We start from the raw sequence: 22,366 nt of genomic DNA, 5'->3' as shown, positions 1-22,366 counted from the left end.
ACAAGGTCTGGAACCACAATGTATATGAAGGACTAGACATACGTGAAAGGGATTGCTTTTTTATAAGATGTAATGGAGGTGCTGTTTGCAAGGTGAAAAAAAGCGGCCAGCTGGAAGAATGGTTTAACAGCAAGTGAAGGGTGTCAACTGGACCTAAGTAAGAAACGATGTGGCAATGTGAGGAAATGATGATGATCATACGTTTGGAACAGGAGTGGGAAACCTGATTTTAAGAAATTGTATTAAATTAAATTAAATTGGTTTGATTTGTAATAATTAATAAAATAATTCGGAGGGAAATAAATTACAACAGACCATGACAGGGTTAGCAGGCCAGAATTTTGGTTTATAACATTTCAAACTCCATATAGGCTGCTTTATGCTCATCGCCCACTGGATGGGGGATGATCCACAGATAAATTCACATATCAAGGGCAAAATCCTAGACTAACTTTCCACTGGCATATTATTTTAGAAATGCTGGATTTTATTTTGTATGGCCACCTGGAAATTGAGGCATGCTCTATGTATTGCAATCTAACCTCCCAAAGGATAGTAGTGAATGTAGAGTACAAGGAGATTATTCGTTTTAATGCTGGTTTCACCATACTAGATGGAGGAAGCTCACATTGATGTATCAGTCTGTTTGAAGACTGGCCACAATTTAAGTGATTCTAAACCACTTAAGATCAGAAGTTAGGGAAACTGTTGCAAAGACTGAGTCACCTAACCTCAATTTCTGGTTTTATTCAAAATTCTAGCCTCTGTAATATTATTCTACCAGTTGACTTTCCAAACATAATTAACTGGCAGCCCACACAGCCTGTATTGCAACAGATCAGTTCTGATGTAACCAAGTCATGTCTCACCAGGACCATATTTGTATATGAAATATACATGATTTTTCCTGTGACTGATTCCACTCTCTCCTTGTCCAGAGGTAGGCTGCTTCTACCAGCCCATGCCATGTCCTCTTCAAAGGAGAAAGCAACACTTGTAGGGTTGTGGTTTTTCGTTAATGGGCATATAAATTGTTTTGTCGTGTTATTGTGACACTTCAAAAGTTACCAATCCACTGGGAATGTGATTATCTCACAAATCACTGACAAAATTACTGCTTTCCTTCCTGAATCTCAATAGATTTCCAGAGTCCACTAACAAGATCAACAATAACAGCATGTGGATATATTATAAACTCCGCATGTTGTTCATAAATGGTGCTGGGGTTACAAAGTGTTCTGTCTTTTGCCTCCTTGTATGTTAAGGTGTGCTTTGGTCAGCTGATTCTGCTATGATCTAAAACAGAAAGACTGCACAGTGAGTAATTATGTGCCCCATTCCTTCTTTTTCTGCAGTTAACCATCCAGTTCGGAGTTTCTTAGTCTTAAATAACGCATCTCCAATCCAGGCACATTCCCCTTAGTGCCCCCCGTGTTATTTTGGACTAGTGCTTTGTAATACTTTTCATACTGGTCATTCTTCTGCAACTTCCATATTTTGCAAGTCGGGGATTGGAACATTTTTGCCCATTTGAAAGGGTCCTAGGTGTGGAGACCAGACTTTCAATCTGTACATGCTAAGTCCTCCGCCATTCATGAAAGCCTGCAATGAAACTCATGCTTCCAGAGAATGCATCAAGGGGAGAATGCAAAGTGTGGTCGTCTCCGTCCTGAGGACACATTTCCTAACCAGGATCACAGCAGCAATAGTGCTGCTTCTTGTGATGCTCCCTTATAGCGTGGGCAAGGTGCATTCTATTAATTGCAGTATATATGACGATCCTCTGCCTATACCTCACAAATATTATCAGCCGGGTGACTTTATCATCGGAGAGATTGTTTCTCAGGTCTTCCTCTTTCAAGACAGTCCCTCATTCACAGAAGTGCCCACGCAGATGTCCATTGGTGAACCTGTGTAAGGAACCCTTTATTCCCCCCATGTCTTCTGTTACCTTAGACTATGATGTGGTTTGATGCTTCATTAGTAAGATTCACTTTTCGCTGTGAGGAAAGCTCTATTCCAGCAGTTACGAGTGCTGAACAATTATTCTGCCTGCCTCTTATTTACGTTATGAGAATATTTCGTGCCCAAGGCCGATGGACGTGGATGGAACTTATGGGACATCTCTAGAACAAGACAACAGTGAATCGTGACCTTAGTGAGTCTTTGAGGCACCAGCCAACCATTAGTTGACTCTTGCCTTTAGCTTCAGCTATCTCTTCCATTCACATCAGTCCATATGGGTGTTTTTTAAAAAAGAAATGATTCATTTCATAAGATTATATTGTACAATACTGTAATGTATGAGAATCATGGAATCTTAGAGCTGGAAGGGGCCCAATGGTCATCTAGTCCAACCTCCCTGCAAGGCAGGAATCTCAGCTACTCTCAGCTATTATTTTATAGTTTTCACCCCACCAATGTTCCCTGACTGAGTGCAGGTCCAATCACACAGAAGGGAGGCAGAAACGCTGGCCTGATATGGAAAGCAAATTCTACGTTGCAGAGCATATTCTCTACCATGGAGCTACAACCATTTTCAGACACTTATTTCCATATTTTGTTAACCCTTCCCCTATTTAACCCTTATCTTCATGTCTTCATAATGTTTTAAACTTCAGCTCAATCATGAAAGTAGTTGGTGGTGTGATGCTGAAATCAAGATATGCCTTTGTCTTTCAGACAACATCCCACAGTATGCTGGGCTAGATCCTGGCACCATGATGCAGGTTAGCCACCCCTGGTCTAGATCTACTGTATTAGTTCCCCGTAATGTAGCAGGCAATGGCTCTTCACTCAGAATCTTTTCATACAGAGGAAAAAGTGTTTTAAGAAATCTATTCTAAATATTTCATCTAAAAGGACCTGCTAATAGATTATATCCTGCAATAATTTGTATTCTATATCCCAACATTTTCAGACTTTTTAAAGTTCCAGCTCAACCATGAGAGTAGCCAGAGGTGTAACGATGAAAGCAAGAAATGCCCTTTCCTTCGCCTCATGAAACAGACAGTAACTCTCATTCCAGGTCCGTTCCAAAGAACTACCAGCACATCTTGGCTTTGCTGCTGGCTGTCAAAGAGATCAATGAGAATCCCCAAATCCTACCCAACATCTCTTTGGGCTTCCACATCCTCAATGGCTACTATGTGGCAAGGATGACATACAAAGCCAGCCTGAACCTCCTTTCCACACAACACAGGTTTGTTCCCAACTACAAGTGTGATGCTCAGAGTAAACTGATAGCTGTCATTGGCGGACTTGCTACTGAAACCTCTGCCAACATGGCTAGCATTTTTGCCACCTACAAGATTCCACAGGTGAGACATATTCATTGATGTATGGGCATTTTCCAACAATGGCTCATATCTTTACATTCTTTTAATCCATACAACTCACCCTCCTTCCTTTCAGCTCACATATGGATCATTTACCCCAGTGCAGGATGACAAAACATTGTTTTCTTCCTTATATCAGATGGTCCCAAAGGAAGCCCACCAGTACATTGGGGTAGTCCGGCTCCTTCACCATTTCAAATGGACATGGATTGGGCTCTTTGCTGTGGATGATGACAATGGGGACAGGTTTTTGCACACAGTGGTTCCATTGCTTGATCAGAATGGCATCTGCTATGCCTTCATACTAAGAACAGCAAAGAGGACATTTATGGAAGAGCTGATGAACATTATATTTGCACAACTGGAAAAATACTCAATTCTTCAAGATAGAAAAGTCAGTGCATGTTTTGTATATGGAGAACCTCCATCCATAGGTGTTTTGAGAATGTTGTTGTTTTTTGCAGTAATAAAATCATTGCCACCTGTGGGTAAAGTCTGGATTGTTACATCCCAATGGGATTTCTGTGCCTTCTCCCTTCAAAAGCTTTGGGAAATGGAAACCTTCCATGGTGCCCTATCCATCACGGTTCGCTCAAGGGAGCCACTTGGATTCCAAAGTCTTCTTGAGATCATGGAACCTTCTTGGGCAAAAGGAGATGGTTTCATTCAGAATTTCTGGGAGCAGTCATTCAGCTGCTCATTAAAAAAATCTGGTGGGAATGTGGAGGGAAAGAAAGCCTGCACTGGCCGGGAGAAGTTGGAGAGTCTTCCTAGTACTCTTTTTGAAATGGGCATGTTTGGCCACAGCTACAATGTCTACAATGCTGCTTATGCTCTGGCACATGCTTTGCATGTCCTACATGAATCCAGTCCCAAGCCTAGTCGTTCAGTGGAAGGAGGGAGGCTGACATTTCAAAGTTTGCAGCCATGGCAGGTAATTGCACATTGAAAGCAAAAGTCTATTTTTCAAAACTTTCAAGCATGCCGTAAAATGTACTTGAGTATATCCTTAAACTTTCCTGATCGTGCCTAATCATAGGAAACCTTTAACTTGAATCTGAGTTTTCTTATTTCCTCCTTCTTCCAAATCTACTTTCCTTTTGCAACATATCACTTTTACACTGTAAGCCTAAAGACCACAGCTGTCTTTCGGTAAGCTGCTGAAAAAGCATTTTTGGAAGAACATTGGGATATTATATTTCTAAAGAAATAATTGTTGAAACTAAGCAACCAGCATCATAGTAGCACCTTTATTCAGCAAGGTGGCACACCCTGCCACTCTACTAACATTTAAAGTTGCACAAGGACTTTATAAACACGCTGTATTTTGCATAAGGATGGCAAAATATAAATCCCGGACCGTTGTGGCAAAGTTCCTTGTCGCTTGACTCTGGGCAGCTTGGCATGTCTTCATTCCAGAGCCTGGCAGCTTCTCTAGCTTCTGCCCTGAAAATCCAAGAGGAGTGGATACAGGCAGTGGAGATGGATGGGGAATACCTATCTGTGAGCAAAGCATGGTCTTCTGGGTCCATCACAGAGTGGCACCAAACATTTTGGGATTTCTGAATATCCTGAGGGTGCAGAGACAAAAATCAGAAAACGTTTATTGACCTCAAAACATGCTCATGGGTTTTGTGATGCACCCAGGTGCCATTGTGGGAAGCAGGACACTGAACTAAATGGACAGGACAGTTAAAATATCTCTCCTTAGAATGGCAGTACTAAGAACTGATATACCTAATAATATCAAGTCACAGTGTGCCATCAAATGTAACTCTGTTGCTAAATCTGACGTAATATGAAAGCATTCTTTTATGCTGGGATTTCATCTCTTAACTTTCTTCAGATAATGTCTTGCAAAAACAACAACACCTCAATGATGCTTTATTTTATTTATTTTTAAGACAACTTCACAGGGCCATTTCTCCTCAAATTACTGCGGCAGTTTCACAGTTCTTTGGCTGCATCACTGCTTCTTCCTAGCCCTACATTGTGGTTACTCATTATAACTGTGGTAATATAGTACAAACTCATAATCAGCCATGGAACATGGGGAGGGGTTTCCATACTCCGTTCCTTACTGTTCCAGTGGGTGTGGAGGGGTCAGGGTGGGAGAAGAAGCCTCAGAAGACGGCTCCAGATACAACCTTGATCAGGAACAATTCAGAGTTAGGGAAGCTTGATAGATAGATAATACTTTATTCTGCCATAAGCCCACAAGGTAAAACAAATCAATAAACAAAATAGCATTTTACATTCTAAAATATCAACTAAAATATTTCAACGCATAATCTCCTTCACATTACTTACAATCTCTAGATGTACCGTATTATGGCCTTGAAGATAAAGATGGTGCATAGAGTTTACTAGATTTTTAATAGTCATGCAGCATTCCATGAAGTCTTTAATATGAAAGAACTGAAATCAGGAATCTGGCAACCTGTAATGTTCTATAAGAGTCAATGTCCTGGAGTAGATAGGCTAGATGTAATTCAGGTGGTTTAGCAACAATTTCCAAAATGATTGAACTCAGAATCCTTGATCGGGGAACAATATATAAAGGGCAATTAAACAAGATATGATAAAGGGATTCTATTGATTTGTTGTCACATGCGCATAAAACAGAGGTTTTACCGTTAGAAAATCTATTGCTCAACACATTTGAGGGGAACACATTAAATCTGGCTCTAACAAATGCGAATCTATGCGATGCAACTGATAAGGTAGACAGCTATCGAGGTATCTGGGACGTAGATGTAATGCCCTGATTTATCGGGGAACATGTACCTCCACCTGTAGTAAGATTTTGTTGCAAATCAACCTCCTCCAATCTTTGTTTGATGACCTTTTTTGCTGTAATTAGATCTAAATTTAGTATATCGGAAGGAGAGATTCCATAAGACAACAGTTTGGAATGGATTAGTTAGGGAAGTTAGACATTTGCCCATTTCATTGCAGAGCTTTTAACCTTTTATTCCCATTGTGTTTCCTTTTCTCATTCACTCAAGCTGCATAACTATATAGGGAGCATCTCGTTCAACAACAGCGTTGGCGAGAGTGTAGCTTTTGATGAAAATGGAGAACTGATTGCAGATTTTGATGTTACAAATTGGGTCACTTTCCCCAACGGCTCTTTCGTTAGAGTAAAAGTTGGAAGATTGGCTCCTCGGGATCCTTCAGGCAAAGAGTTAACAATTAATGATGAGCAAATCGAGTGGCATAGAAGTTTTAACCAGGTGAGATGAAGCTGCAGATGCTGGAATGTATGAAATAACCAGTAATCATTCCATTTTTAGCATCTAGGTTTCTTATTGCCTTCAGGTATTTTCTTTTATGGCCAATAGCAATGCTTAGGAGACCACTCCTGAACTGAGACTGCTCAAAATACCTGCTATTTCATGAACTGATTATTGAAAACAAAGCAAAAAGCAAAAACAAATTCTGCTTTCTTTCTGAATAAACTTTAATAAAAAGTTAGAAATTTTGGTCATGAGAAAAATAAAAAATGCTCCTCTGCTCCTAGTGGGGCAAATTTGCCCCCCACCCACAAATACACCCCATTCTTGTGAGAAGACGCCAGCTGGTCTCTCCCCAGAGGTTGTGTGTGTGTGTCTGGGGATCTTGGTGGGCAGCTCTGTCCTCTCGATCTTCTCCTGAGCATTTCCAGTGCCCATCCAGCCTCTCTCTCCAGGGTGGGTTTTTCTTACTGGTCTCCCTTTATGGGGGCAGAGTGGGAATTGCCAAGAGATGCTGCCATTGGCCATTGGGATCCCTCCCTTTTGCCTGCTCTACACTGTAAGTTTCTTTGGTTGTACAGTGGTACCTCAGGTTAAGAACATAATTCGTTCCGGAGGTCCGTTCTTAACCTGAAACTGTTCTTAACCCAAAGCACCACTTTAGCTAATGGGGCCTCCCGCTGCTGTCGTGCGATTTCTGTTCTCATCCTGAAGCAAAGTTCTTAACCCGAGGTACTATCTCTGGGTTAGGGGAGTCTGTAAACTGAAGCATGTGTAACCTGAAGCGTATGTAACCCGAGGTACCACTGTATTTCCTTTTTTGTTTAGACATTCAGGTAGGGAATTTAAGTGCTTAATCGATAGGCATCCAGAGGCAATATTTGTCTAGGGCTACTCTAGAGTCACCTTTCACAGCGTTTGGGGGTCCCTTGGGGCTACTCCCTAGTCCTGAATTGTGAATGCTGAATAGTGGGGTCTGTGTGTGTGTGTTGGGTTCACAGGTGTAAGACTCGCTTAGCAAGAAGGGAGATGATTCTTGTGTGGCAGAATGTGTCTGTTACATGCCTAGGGCTGGAAGGTGCTTCGCTCCTAGATGGTACTTCAAAACACCTGCCTATACTTAAATAACTTGGTTATCGGATTGCCAGCCCTTATATCTAATGTAGACATTTCCACCATGATGGAGTCTCTTGAGTCTTCTTCCAGGTGTGTTAGCAAATGATGTTGATCTCAGTTTTATGTTTTTGGACAGGTGGTGCCCCTTTCTGTGTGCAATGACTACTGCTATCCTGGCTACAGCAGGAAAAAGAAGGAAGGGGAGAAATTTTGTTGCTATGATTGTGCTCCTTGTCCTGAAGGGATGATCTCTCATCAGATGGGTAAGAGAATAATGTAAAGTAACTCGGGAAATGGGCAGAAAAAAATAATCTAGCCTTGTTGGGCGCCTGCTTTTAAAACACTTTGGTGTGCAGAATGAGAAAACAAAGCTTTTTATGCAACATGGGGAGTTAGATGTCTTTAGCTGCCAGTTTCTGCAAGCTGTTGTTGGTGACACAGCTAAACTGCCTCTGAGATGTTCCTTTTCTACAAAGGGGAATTCTTGATTCTCCCAAGCACTTCAATGGATAGGGCTATGAAATCAGAATTGTAACTGCTAATCTGTATGGGTAGGCATTACAAAAATTCCCTAGAGTAATGGACTGAGCAGGAGGGGTGACCATGCCATCTTCATGGATCAGGCCAAAGTCGCATGAAACAAATGCATATTTTAGTTTCATCCACAACCTTTGGAATCAGAACATGAGGAAGCATGGCAGCTATTATGAAATACAGAAGGGAACCCTTCAAATTCTTCATAGATTCATTAAGTAATTCTATTTATATATTTAAACTTTAGCCATTTGGAGGAGCAAACAGGCTCTTTGTTGTTTTCTGTGATTTATTATGATTTTAATTATTTATTATTTATATCCCTCCTCTTTCCCAGATCAAAACTAAAGGCAGTTTACACAAATGAAAACAAGACAGATAATAATAATAATAATAATAATAATAATAATAATAATAATAATACCCATCTGGCTGGGCCTCCCCAGCCACTCTGGGCGGCTTCCATAGAAAGCAAAAATACAGTAAAATATCACATGTTAAAAACTTCCCTGAACAGGGCTGCCTTAAGATGTCTTCTGAATGTCAGGTAGTTGTTTATCGCTTTGACATCTGCTGGAAGGGCGTTCCACAGGGTGGGTGCCACCACCGAGAAGGCCCTCTGCCTGGTTCCCTGTAGCTTTGCTTCTCACAATGAGGGAACCGCCAGAAGGCCCTTGGCACTGGACCTCAGCGTCCGGGCAGAATGATGGGGGTGGAGAAGCAAAGAGCTAAAATCATATTTTTAAAAATCATTGCAAATAATTGAACTGCAATTCTATTAAAATACAGATAATAAAAACAAAACAGCACAGCACTATTAAAAGCAATTTGTTAAAAAGAAAAAAAAACACCCTGTCCTTTCCCAAAGGCTTGTAAGAATAGAAAAGTATTGACCCCCAAGCAGAGCAATTAGGAGGGAGCCATTCTAACTTCTCTAGGAAGGAACCATCAAAGTCTGGGAGCAACTATTAATATAAATTTTGCAGGACCATCCCCTGCTGGGGACGAAGTAGCTTTTGAATAGAAACAACAAGAAAACTTCCTCTTTTTTGTGATTGTGTTACTGCTTCTATTTCTGCTTATGGGAATTTTATTCTTCCTATATCAGATGGGGAGAATCTTAGGCAATGTCTTGTCAAATCTGGTCTGGAACATTCATGGATGTATTCAGATCTGAATAATTTCGTCTCAGTCCTACATGTGACCATTTTACGGTGTTCAAATTCAGTTAAGTCTTGAAATGTTTTAATAGCTCTTTCTTCTTTTCAGACATGGCTGCCTGTGTCAAATGTCTGGAAGAGGAGTACCCAAATAGTGACCAAAATCAGTGCATTCCCAAGGTGTCCAGCTACCTCTCTTATAAGGAACCTCTAGGAATCACTCTGGCCATCTTGGTTGTTTCTTTCTCTTTGATTGCAACCTCAGTACTTGGGATCTTCATGAAGCACAGGGACACTCCCATAGTCAAAGCCAACAACCGGACCCTCACCTACGTTCTCCTCATTTCCCTCCTGCTTTGCTTCCTCTGCTCCTTCCTCTTCATTGGACAGCCTGGAAAGGCAACCTGCCTTCTCCGACAAACGGCTTTTGGCATGATCTTCTCTCTGTCCCTTTCTTCAGTTTTGGCAAAAACCATCACGGTGGTTCTGGCATTCATGGCCACAAAACCAGGATCCAGAATGAGACAATGGGTGGGGAAAGGACTGGCCAATTCCATTGTCCTTTCTGGTTTATTTATTCAAGCAAACATTTGCATAATTTGGCTGATTACGTCTCCTCCATTCCCAGATAAGGACATGAAATCACTGAAAGAGGAAATCATCGTGCAATGTAATGAGGGATCAGCCTCCATGTTTTACTGTGTCCTGGGATACATGGGCTTCCTGGGCATTGCCAGTTTCACGGTGGCTTGCTTTGCCAGGAAGTTGCCTGACAGTTTCAATGAAGCCAAGTTCATCACTTTCAGCATGTTGGTGTTTTGCAGTGTGTGGCTGTCCTTTATTCCAACGTACCTGAGCACCAAAGGGAAATACATGGTAGCTGTGGAGATCTTCTCCATCTTATGCTCCAGTGCTGGATTGCTGGGTTGCATTTTTCCCCCCAAATGCTACATCATTATCTTAAGACCTGAGCTAAACAACAAGGAACATTTGACAAGGAGAGAAAAGTAAAGAATTAAGCTTATAAATTTTTGCTGCTTCATTTGAATCTTGTGGTCCACCAAGACCCCTAGATCCTTTTTGCATGTAGTGCTAGTAAGCCAATTGTTCCCCATTCTATATTTGTGCATCTGATTCTTCCTATCTAAATGCAGAACCTGGCATTCGTCAATATTGAAATTCATCCTGTTAGCTTGTGCTGAGTTCTCCAATCTGTTCAGGTTATTTTGAATTCTGATTCTGTCCTCTGCCGCATTAGCTACCCCTCCCAGCTTGGTGTCATCTGCAAATTTGATGAGCATCCCTTTGATTCCTTCATCCAAGTCATTTATAAAGGCGTTGAACAACAACAGGCCCAGGACAGAACCCTGTGTCAACCCACTTATCACTTTTTTCTAGGATGAGGAGGAACCATTAATGAGTTGGGTTTGGGTTCAGTCAGTCAACCAGCTACAAATCCACCTAACAGTTGCCTTATTCAACCCACATTTTACCAGCTTCCTCACGAGAATATCATGGGGACTTAGTCAAGAACCTTACTGAAATCAAGATGCGCTATGCCCACAGCATTTCCCTGATTCACCAAGTTTCTAATTCCTTTCTAATTTCAAATAAAGAAATGAGATTGGTCTGGCAAGGCTTATTTTTGAGAAATTCATGCTGGGTCTTAGTTATCACAGCATCCTTTTCTAAATGCTCACAGACCAACTGTTGAATTACCTGTTCTAGGACCTTCTCTGGCATTGATGTCAAGCTCACCTGTCAGTAGTTACCTGGGTCTTCCTTTCCCCCCTTTTTTCATATATTTTCATGTATGAAATAAAGCTTTATCCCTTTAACATACAGTGTATAATCTTCCTCAAAGGGATACTAACTGTGCAAGTGAAAACTCTTTCCAGTTGTGGTGCTCCCTTGCTGAACTGAGATAGCAATGGGCTTTGCTAGTTTCTATATTTAGTTTGATTTAGCTCAAGTGAAAAGAAAAGGGAGAGTCTCTTCCCATCAAAAACTGGCTCTCTGAGCCTCTCATTCCTAACACTTGCCTCTCTTCATTTCATTTAATCTACATTAAAATAGTCGGGGTTTCCTCAACAAGGTTCTCAATGGATGCCCCTATGCCCACACATGCAACCTCACCCACAGCCTTCGTTCATGTCAACAGTCTGAGCATTAACCACTGAAACATGTAACATGTAAATACAATACAATAAAATAGTGTGTCATGGGAGAGGGTGGGAAGAAGAGCCTTATGGGTTAGTTTTTGTTCTTGGTTTTATTGTGTATTCTGTGTTTCTTATCTTGCATTTTTATGTTGCGAACTGCCCTGAGAGCTACGAATGAAAGGTGGTATACAAATTTTAATGATGATGGTGATCATGATAATTACTTACCTACCAAAGGCTTGGCCAAATAAATAAATCACAGCAAGCTTAAGAGAAACCAAAGTGGTGTGCTTGAGTAGTACATCTCTCACGCCCCCTGCCACCAATATAAACTATATTGGATGGCCATCTGTCGTGGATGCTTTAGCTGATATTCCTGCATTGCTGGGGGTTGGGCTAGATGGCCCTCAGTCTTGCTTCCAAATCTAAAATTCTTTTATTCTATGTAATCAAAACCAAAACCAATTGGATTTGCATACTATTGGATCTACCACTGACCATTTGGTCCTCAGGCTTAAAAGTATCCATGGGCACAAACCATCACTTTGTGGAGACCTTGAGAACATGGGAAACTCCAATTCCCAGCAACCATAGTATAGCATAAGGTTGCCATATTTCAAAAAGTAAAGACCAGGACACCAAAAAAAATTGAGCTTTTTTAAAGGAAACCCCCAAAATTGTTGAGCTTTTCAATTGACTTCTCTAGGATCCAGGACAAAGCACTGTTTTTTGGAAATTCCCCCCAGACGTCAATTCCACTTTTGAAATCCCAATAATGTCCGGGGAAATCCGGACGCATGACAGTCCTAATGTAACATCATTTCCTCTGGACCATTGCATGGCAAATGAGGAACAGGACTGAGTTCCTCTCTGCAATTCTGCCATTGCTTGAAGCAGCAGCAAAGTTTTTGCAGTGATGAAAACCACCTGCCATCTCTCTTTAAGTATTCCTCAAACTACCGTTAACATATTTTTCCAACACAACACCTAAAATTGCTGAATATATTTTCATAGGGGACATAATGTTTCCCAAAATAGTAAGAATGTTAATCTAATCTGAACCCCAGCAATTTAAGGCTTTGAAGGCGATTAGAAGCCAGTGAAACCGAAGCAAATATCAGGCCACAGAATCTAATATCTGGCCCCACAATATTCTAGCAGTTGCATTTTCTTCCACAAACTCTTCAGTGGCAGGCAGCCCCACATGGAGTGTGCTGCAGTGGTCCATTCTTCATGCAACTAATGCAGATCTTGCCATATTTGTTATGTGAAATAAAAATGATTTTGTCAGATCTGGCCGGTGGCCAGAAGTAGCCTAAAGCAGGAGCAGGTGTTGGGGAAATATCCTGGCTGTTTCATCATGTTGTGGCAAAGCCAGATAAACCAACAATGCATTGGGGAGATGATTATCTCTCCAACAACTGTAAACATTGCTGGAATAACAGCTTCTAAAAGGTGTTATAAAACCACACATGTTGTTCAAAACCAGGTTAGGAAACCATTTCAGCTTTGATCATTTCAGCTTTGTATTGTATTTTATTTTCTGTTAGCCTTTTAATATTTTAGGCTGTTTCACCATTTCATTCTTCCGTGATTTAAAATGAAAGAATTATATAGTGAGAAACTCAGTTATTTCCTCATTTCTTCCATCTCCAGTTCCTTGTTTCTGGGTATAAAAAGCTTCATCTCAAAAAGGAGGTATTGACTGACACTTGCCTAACCCTATAAATAGATTCTTATCTTGTGCTCTTTTGGACGAGTGCTTTCCATTTTTTTCCATTATCCTGCCGCTTCCATTTGGGGTGGGAGGGGGATGTGTAAGGAGGAAACATTTCTGCCAGTTTGAAATGGACACACACATTTGGGAATCTCACAGGCCAAGCTTCGAAATTATGTACCATCAGGTTCATTTGCCATTCACAAAAGACTGAAGCAAAACGGAGACTGAATCCAATGGAAACATGGCAAGATGCAACTTGAGGGGCTGTTTGGTCATCAGGATCCGAGTCGCAATAGTGCTGCTGTTTGTAATGTTTCCTTACACTGTCTGCAAGAATCAGCCCATCAGTTGCATCCTAGATGATGATCCTCTGCCTATACCTCACAAATTTTATCAGCCGGGTGACTTTGTCATTGGAGAGATGGTTTCTCAGGTCTTCCTCTTTCATGACAGTCCCTCATTCACAGACGTGCCCACACGGATGTCCATTGGCGAACCTGCGTAAGGAACACTTCATCCCCCCCCCTTCTGCTGTTCCTTCAGATGTGACAGGATACTACAGTAATAAGATTTGCGTTTAAGTATGATGAAAGTATATTTCCAGCAGTCACTGGAAGTTGCCAGCTATTTTGTGTTCTTTCTGTTGGTGGCTGTTGGGCACAATCCACTGGGATGTTCAGTGGCACAAAACTCGGACTTTGTGGGGCTTTTACAGAACAATGTCACAGGGATTGTTCCCTTAGTGAGTCTTGGACATGTCATTCCCAGGCCTTCAGTACTTCATTGTCTCTCACCTTCTGCTTATTCCCTCACTTCTGTTCGCATCTGTTTGCATATTTTAAAAATATTGTTTCTCTTCATATTATTATATTGTACAATACGAAAGGTTTTATTATTGTGCTTTATTCTTACTGTTTTCATCCCTGTAAAATTTCCTGAGTGAGTGCATGTCTCTTCACACAAAACACGGGTGGAGACACTGATCTGATGTGCACAGCACACTTTGCAAGGAAGATTAATCTGTGGGGCCAAACAGACAACATCCCATAGTATGCTGGGCTAGATCCTGGCACCATGATGCAGGCTAGCCACCCCTGATCCAGATCTATTAGGTTCTTTACACAGTCTTTTCATACAAGGGAATAAATGTTTTAAGAAATCTATTCTAAATATTTCATCTAAAAGGACCTGCTCATAGATTATATCGTGCAATAACTGTATTCTATATCCCAACATTTTCAGACTTTTTAAAGTTCCAGCTCAACCATGAGAGTAGCCAGAGGTGTAACGATGAAAGCAAGAAATGCCCTTTCCTTCGCCTCATGAAACAGACAGTAACTCTCATTCCAGGTCTGTTCCTAAGAACTACCAGCACATCCTGGCTTTGCTGCTGGCTGTCAAAGAGATCAATGAGAATCCCCAAATCCTACCCAACATCTCTTTGGGCTTCCACATCCTCAACAGCTACTATGTGGCAAGGACGACATACAAAGCCAGCCTGAGCCTCCTTTCCACACAACACAGGTTTGTTCCCAACTACAAGTGTGATACTCAGAGTAAACTGATAGCTGTCATTGGCGGACTTGCTACTGAAACCTCTGCCAACATGGCTAGCATTTTTGCCACCTACAAGATTCCACAGGTGAGACATATTCATTGATGTATGGGCATTTTCCAACAATGGCTCATATCTTTACATTCTTTTAATCCATACAACACACCCTCCTTCCTTTCAGCTCACATATGGATCATTTACCCCAGTGCAGGATGACAAAACATTGTTTTCTTCCTTGTATCAGATGGTCCCAAAGGAAGCCCACCAGTACATTGGGGTAGTCCGGCTCCTTCACCATTTCAAATGGACATGGATTGGGCTCTTTGCTGTGGATGATGACAATGGGGACAGGTTTTTGCACACAGTGGTTCCATTGCTTGATCAGAATGGCATCTGCTATGCCTTCATACTAAGAACAGCAAAGAGGACATTTATGGAAGAGCTGATGAACATTATATTTGCACAACTGGAAAAATACCCACTTCTTCAAGATAGAAAAGTCAGTGCATGTTTTGTATATGGAGAAGATCCGGCCATGCCAGTTTTGAGAATGTTCTTGTTTTTTGCAGTAATAAAATCATTGCCACCTGTGGGTAAAGTCTGGATTGTTACATCCCAGTGGGATTTCTGTGCCTTCTCCATTCAAAAGCTTTGGGATATAGAAAGCTTCCACGGTGCCCTATCCATCACGGTTCGCTCAAGGGAGCCACTTGGATTCCAAAGTCTTCTTGAGATCATGGAACCTTCTTGGGCAAAAGGAGATGGTTTCATTCAGAATTTCTGGGAGCAGTCATTCAGCTGCTCATTAAAAAAATCTGGTGGGAATGTGGAGGGAAAGAAAGCCTGCACTGGCCGGGAGAAGTTGGAGAGTCTTCCTAGTACTCTTTTTGAAATGGGCATGACTGGCCACAGCTACAATGTCTACAATGCTGCTTATGCTGTGGCACATGCTTTGCATGTCCTATGTGAATCCAGATGGAAACATAGCAGACTGCTAGAGGGAGTGAGACCAACAGACTGTAATGTGCAGTCTTGGCAGGTAGTTACACCTTTAATACAATACACACAGAGAGAAATATATTCAAAGCAGGAAGGTATGCCCTAAAAGATGCTTAAATATGTCTTTCCCCCCACAGTTCCTCATTGGAACAACTTGCGACTTGTAACCTGAAACTAACTTTGCTTGTTCCCTTCTCCTTTCCTATCCACTTTCATGATGTTCCATGTCTTTTTTAATTGGAAGTCTGAAGGCCATGATTTTCTGCTCTGGGTCCATTTTGTTTTGGCCAAATATCACATTTTAAACTTAACAGATAAATAATATAACAAACTCATCAACAGCTGTATCAAATCCATGGCTCCCTTAACCAATTGCCTTCTTTCTGTGGCTCCCCTGTGGGGCTCTGAAGCCCACTTGGGTCACCCCTTGCCTGCAGAGCTGGCAGCCTCTCACCCTTTTTCCAACACACTCCCTTGTGCAGTGTTTCCTCAACCCCCTCTCCCCTCTCCTTGGGAGTCCTCAGGCAGCTGGTGCTGCCATCCCTGCTCTCTGAGCTGCCCCCCCCCCCACGCCAAAGAGAGGTGCTTCTGAACATTTGGGAGGCAGAGACATGAGAGGAGGGAAGGAAGGAAGGAAGGAAGGAAGGAAGGAAGGAAGGAAGGGAGTCCAGTGTTGCCCGTGGCACCCCTGACCATCATTCAAGGCACCCCAGGGTGCCACGGCACACTAATTGAAAACCACTGAGATAAACTGTTTAGCTTTAGTTATAATACAGGGGGATCTCCACATTCCTTTTGCTGCTGGCATCCGTGTGTCTGGAGAGAGAATGAAGTGTGTCTCCCGAGGTGAATTCAAACTCCTTCATAATTACTATGATGCCACAATGTGCTAATCTATGCAACTCTATTACTAAACCTGAACCACTACAAAATAATGAATTTTATGTTTGGATTTCATTAACTTTTATATAATGCCTTCCAAAGCCTCAAAGATGCTTTATTGAAAAGTGGAGCAAAACTTTACATAGTGTTGCATGCCATTTGGTGTTGGTGTATATCAGATATTAAAAGTACAATCCTCTGCATATCTGATCAGAAGTCAGCCCCATGGAGTTCAATCAGATTTAATTCCAAGCAAATATGCTGAATCAGTGAATTTAGTCACGGATTCAAATACATTCTTGAGCCAGAACAATCCAGTCCTGGAAACAAAGACCTTTTAAAAGGATGACTGTAGAGGTTTCAATATGGCTACAAAAGCTGTGTGCCTGCCCCTCTCTCTGCCAATCGGTTGCAAGAACCCATGGGGTCTGTGTCCCTTTGGAGAATAGAAGACACAGCAGAGACTGTCAGGCTTTGAGAAATATGCTTTATTCACCTCTTTACACCTTACGTCTGCCTGGAGTGAGTCCAGATCTTAAGGCATAGTCATTCCAAGAGGGAGCAGCAAACCTTCCTGCAGTCAGCACCCTCCAAAGATGGATCTCAGCCCGTCTCCCTCCTTCTTCTGCCCAGAAACCTCTGTCTCTCTTCACACCCCAGGGCAGGGGAGAAGTCCTCTTGCACTGGCAATGACCATCAATGGGCCCTCAATGGCTCTCTATTGTTCCCTTGGCCAGGCTGGTTTGCATAAGCCAGTCTAGGAATTCCCAGTCTGGCACAGCTCTGCAGTTGGTTTCTTAATTCATAGCCCAATTAATCAAAATCCTAGCATTTATTCATTCCTAGGGTTTAGGGGGAACCCCCTCCCCTGATCTATAACACCATTTTATCCTTACTAGGCTTCATTTTCTCTTTCACTTAAGATCCATCGTTTTATAAGGAAGATCGTGTTCAACAACAGTCTTGGAGAGAGCGTACATTTTGATAAGCATAGAGAGCTACTTGCAGATTTTGATGTCACAAACTGGGTCACCTTCTCCAACGGTTCTTTTGTTAGGCTCAAAGTTGGAAGACTGGACCCGCTGGCTCCACAGGGGAAAGAGTTAACCATTAATGAGGACCAAATAGTGTGGCATAGAAGCTTTAACCAGGTGAGATGAAGCTGCAGATGCTGGAACATGTGCGAGAATGGAAAACAGTTGCATATGCTACCACTCAGTGGATTTGTAACTGGCTGACTGACCGAACCCAAAGGGTGCTCATCAATAGTTCCTCTTCATCCTGGAGAAGAGTGACTAGTGGGGTGCCACAGGGTTCTGTCTTGGGCCCGGTCTTATTTAACATCTTTATCAACGACTTGGATGATGGACTCAAGGGCATCCTGATCAAATTTGCAGATGACACCAAACTGGGAGGGGTGGCTAACACCCCAGAGGACAGGATCACACTTCAAAATGACCTTGACAGATTAGAGAACTGGGCCCAAACAAACAAGATGAATTTTAACAGGGAGAAATGTAAAGTATTGCACTTGGGCAAAAAAAATGAGAGGCACAAATACAAGATGGGTGACATCTGGCTTGAGAGCAGTACATGTGAAAAGGATCTAGGAGTCTTGGTTGACCACAAACTTGACATGAGCCAACAGTGTGACGCGGCAGCTTAAAAAGCCAATGCAATTCTGGGCTGCATCAATAGGAGTAGAGCATCTAGATCAAGGGAAGTAATAGTGCCACTGTATTCTGCTCTGGTCAGACCTCACCTGGAGTACTGGGTCCAGTTCTGGGCACCACAGTTCAAGAAGGACACTGACAAACTGGAACGTGTCCAGAGGAGGGCAACCAAAATGGTCAAAGGCCTGGAAACAATGCCTTATGAGGAACGGCTAAGGGAGCTGGGCATGTTTAGCCTGGAGAAGAGGAGGTTAAGGGGTGATATGATAGCCATGTTCAAATATATAAAAGGATGTCACATAGAGGAGGGAGAAAGGTTGTTTTCTGCTGCTCCAGAGAAGCGGACACGGAGCAATGGATCCAAACTACAAGAAAAAAGATTCCACCTAAACATTAGGAAGAACCTCCTGACAGTAAGAGCTGTTTGACAGTGGAATTTGCTGCCAAGGAGTGTGGTGGAGTCTCCTTCTTTGGAGGTCTTTAAGCAGAGGCTTGACAACCATATGTCAGGAGTGCTCTGATGGTGTTTCCTGCTTGGCAGGGGGTTGGACTCGATGGCCCTTGTGGTCTCTTCCAACTCTAGGATTCTATGATTCTATGATTCTATTCTATGATTCTATGATTTGTGAGTTCAGTTTTCTACCTGCCCTCAAGTGGTTAATTCTGCTGAGAAAGATCACGTTTTCAAGCTACATTTCCCCCCCCATTCTTGGCAAAACAAACTGGGGGAAATGTTGCTCTGCATTTTCACTTGAAGTACACCACATTTCCTGGGTAGATCTGAGTAAACAACCTCCACAACACATTAAAAAAGTCCTGACCTCGCCAACAATTCAGTGTCTTTTTCATGAATTCATTTCTGGAAACAATTAAGTCAGGGTTTCCTCTCTGAAGCAAATTTTCACCGAAGAAAAATATTCCCACATTGAGGGTAGGGCAGGAGGATAAATGTAAGCTTCTTGATGCTAATCTCGTTTGCTGCATTTCTGGACAGGTTGTGCCTCTTTCTGTGTGCAATGACAACTGCTATCCTGGTTACAGCAGGAAAAAGAAGGAGGGAGAGAAATTCTGCTGCTATGATTGTGCTCCATGTCCAGAAGGGATGGTCTCCGTGCAGATGGGTAGGAAATGCAATAGATGCCAACTTGTTGGCGGTGAGGATTAGGCCTTGTTGAGTCTCTGTCTTATGAAGTTGCTTGATATGCAGAATGAACAAAAAGCTGAAGCTTTTTACAGAATGGGGAGAAGAAGTCATTACCTACCCATTTCCACACACGCAAAAATGTAGTTAGTGCCATAGCTAGACAGAGCACTGGACATGCCATGATACCTTCCTTTTCTACACTGGTTTGAGGGAATTCTCAGTTCTGCCACTTACTTCAATAGACCAGATCCTGCAGTTCAGAACTGGCATCCAACCCAAAATAACATTACCCAAGGAGACTGGGCTTTGAATCTGAAGTCCTAGTAAGACAAATCAGACTCATTCTTCAGTTCTGAGCATGCCCAGATATGTTTCTTTGGAAAGCCACCTACTCAGCTGCCAAGAAGGCCACGTTCTGCTGAGAGCTAGACAGGGGGTTTGCCAGCTAGCTTCCTTTTTTAACTGCCCCCCCGCCTTGTTGTCACTCATTTGACCAGTGAGGGATCTTTGGAGCAAGGATACAGTGGATTGGCGGACAAAGAAAGTGAGAGTCAGTTTTATTTAGTTCTGTTACAATTGCTTTGTATTTGGGGAATGGAGCTTTGCTGGAAGGGGAAATAAATGGCAGGTGAAGTACCTATGTCTTCTTGTTGGAAAAGCTTTCTGTGCTTGCTTGTGTCCTCCCACCCAGTGGTCAAATCCTGTCCATGGGGGGTTGGGTTGATCACTATAGAATACAGTAGTACCTCCAGTTATGTAACCCTCTGGTTACGTAAACTTCAGGATGTGAAAGCGGCAAACCCAGAGGTATTTGACCGGATTTCGCCACACACACATGCACAGAAGCCGTTCTCAGGTTGCAGAAACCTCTGGATTTGACCGGACCTCCAGAACAGATCCCATTCGCAACCAGAGGTACCACTGTACATGAATCAAAGTCTTGAAATATTTAAGCACCTTTCCTTTATTTTTCAGACATGGATACCTGTATCAAATGTAAAGAAGATCAGTATCCAAACTGCAACCAAAATCATTGCATTCCCAAGTTTTACACATACCTCTCCTACAAAGAACCTTTAGGAATCACCCTGACTCTGCTGGCTTTTTCTTTCTCTTCGATCACAACTTTAGTACTTGGAACTTTCATGAAGCACAAGGACACTCCCATAGTCAAAGCCAACAACCGGACCCTCACCTACGTTCTCCTCATTTCCCTCCTGCTTTGCTTCCTCTGCTCCTTCCTCTTCATTGGACAGCCTGGAAAGGCAACCTGCCTTCTCCGACAAACGGCTTTTGGCATGATCTTCTCTCTGTCCCTTTCCTCTGTTTTGGCAAAAACCATCACGGTGGTTCTGGCATTCATGGCCACAAAACCAGGATCCAGAATGAGACAGTGGGTGGGGAAAGGACTGGCCAATTCCATTGTCCTTTCTGGCTCATTTATTCAAGCAGTCGTTTGCATGGTGTGGCTGATTACTTCTCCTCCGTTCCCAGATACGGACATGAACTCCCTGAAAGAGGAAATCATCGTGCAATGTAATGAGGGATCAGCCTCCATGTTTTACTGCGTCTTGGGATACATGGGCTTCTTGGCTATTGCCAGCTTAACTGTAGCTTGCTTTGCCAGGAAGTTGCCTGGCACTTTCAATGAAGCCAAGTTCATCACTTTCAGCATGTTGGTGTTTTGCAGTGTGTGGCTGTCCTTTATTCCAACGTACCTGAGCACCAAAGGGAAATACATGGTGGCTGTGGAGATCTTCTCCATCTTATGCTCCAGTGCTGGATTGCTGGGTTGCATTTTTTTCCCTAATTGCTACATCATTATCTTAAGACCTGAGCTTAACAATAAGAAACATTTAATAAAGAAAGAAAAGTAAACAATATAAGCTGGTCCCTGTATTCTGCTGTAATAAAATTCAATTGATCAGGAACATAATTACATCCTTAGAAAAGTCAAATTTCTAAATTTCTTCTTTGAAGGCATTTTGGTTTAAGCGATCCAGAATTAATTCTGATGTTGTTATGAGTGTTTTGTTCATATATAAGATATTTTGTAACACAAATTTAGATATTTGCCACACAATATTCATCAGAAGGAGATAAATGTGCTTTAGCAGTTAATCAGAGCAAACAGCAATTTGGGGTTTTTCTGGATTGACGTTTGCTCTGATTTAGCACTAAAGAGTGGGTTTTTCCTGAGGAAGGAGTGGAGAAAGCAGAAAGACACTTGGACGCATGCCTAGAAGTGTGGGTCAAGCAGAAAACATGGGGCAATGGCAACATACTGCTACCATCTAAAACCTATAGCAGTGGAATTGACTTTACTTAATGTATTACATTGCATGTATTAAATGTGTCCCTCTCTCTCTCGGACTCTCTTTTCTCTCTCCACATTTCTTTTCTTTTCTTTTGTCATTTTATTCCTTTATAAATGAAAATATTTCAATTAAATATCAATTAGATGATTAGAGCATGGTGCTGATAAAGGAAAGGTTGTAGATTTGATGCCCATATGAGGTTTTGTTGTTTTATCACTTGTTCTTTGCCACCTTGGGCTCCCTTGGGAGGAAGGGTGGTATATTTATAATAACATAACATAAAACATAACATAACATAACATAACGATTCCAGTGGATTAAATATATACATTTAAAATGTTTTATGTGTGATGTGAAAAATGAAAATTAATCAAAAACATTTTTTTAAAAAATTCAAATTATGTGTCATGAAGTTTTTGTATACTCTTGATAATGACCTAAATGTGGAATCTTGGAGATAGCAACAATATTGGCCATAAAGGCAGAGGCTTCAGTCACATATCCTCCCAAGACACCAATTAATTGTTTC

The 22,366-nt window shown here is 42.0% G+C and overlaps 1 protein-coding gene across 4 annotated transcripts; it reads left to right on the top strand.

The window, feature by feature from the left end:
• The first annotated feature begins 1,446 nt into the window (after positions 1 to 1,446).
• Positions 1,447 to 21,574, top strand: LOC310831189 (vomeronasal type-2 receptor 26-like). 4 transcript variants are annotated; one of them, XM_083711593.1, is made up of 8 exons: positions 2,981 to 3,202; positions 6,347 to 6,574; positions 7,827 to 7,953; positions 9,494 to 9,564; positions 14,617 to 14,790; positions 17,760 to 17,853; positions 19,370 to 19,496; positions 20,495 to 21,574. In XM_083711593.1, exons 7-8 carry the CDS (start codon positions 19,478 to 19,480, stop codon positions 21,394 to 21,396), a joined length of 921 nt encoding a protein of 306 aa, XP_083567719.1. In that variant the 5' UTR covers positions 2,981 to 3,202; positions 6,347 to 6,574; positions 7,827 to 7,953; positions 9,494 to 9,564; positions 14,617 to 14,790; positions 17,760 to 17,853; positions 19,370 to 19,477; the 3' UTR covers positions 21,397 to 21,574. The 4 variants fall into 4 exon arrangements, 3 of the variants coding, with proteins under 3 accessions (XP_083567718.1, XP_083567720.1, XP_083567719.1); XR_014557781.1 differs by lacking the exon at positions 9,494 to 9,564; XM_083711592.1 differs by lacking the exons at positions 2,981 to 3,202; positions 6,347 to 6,574; positions 7,827 to 7,953; positions 9,494 to 9,564 and adding an exon at positions 1,447 to 1,914.
• The last annotated feature ends 792 nt before the right edge of the window (positions 21,575 to 22,366 follow it).

Source organism: Podarcis gaigeae (genome assembly GCF_964106915.1).
Source record: "Podarcis gaigeae genome assembly, chromosome: 14".
Classification (NCBI taxonomy): domain Eukaryota; kingdom Metazoa; phylum Chordata; class Lepidosauria; order Squamata; family Lacertidae; genus Podarcis; species Podarcis gaigeae.
The sequence above is the reverse complement of the archived record's forward strand: the minus strand, read 5'-3'. Positions and strand labels throughout refer to the sequence as shown.

Bases quoted from the DNA above. Each gene is read 5' to 3' on its own strand.
- LOC310831189 (XM_083711592.1), top strand. From the start codon at position 1,574: ATGCTAAGTCCTCCGCCATTCATGAAAGCCTGCAATGAAACTCATGCT. The intron at 1,915-14,616 runs GTAAGGAACCCT...CTCTCATTCCAG, and splicing joins ATGTCCATTGGTGAACCTGT to GTCTGTTCCTAAGAACTACC. The intron at 19,497-20,494 runs GTAGGAAATGCA...TTTATTTTTCAG, and splicing joins GATGGTCTCCGTGCAGATGG to ACATGGATACCTGTATCAAA.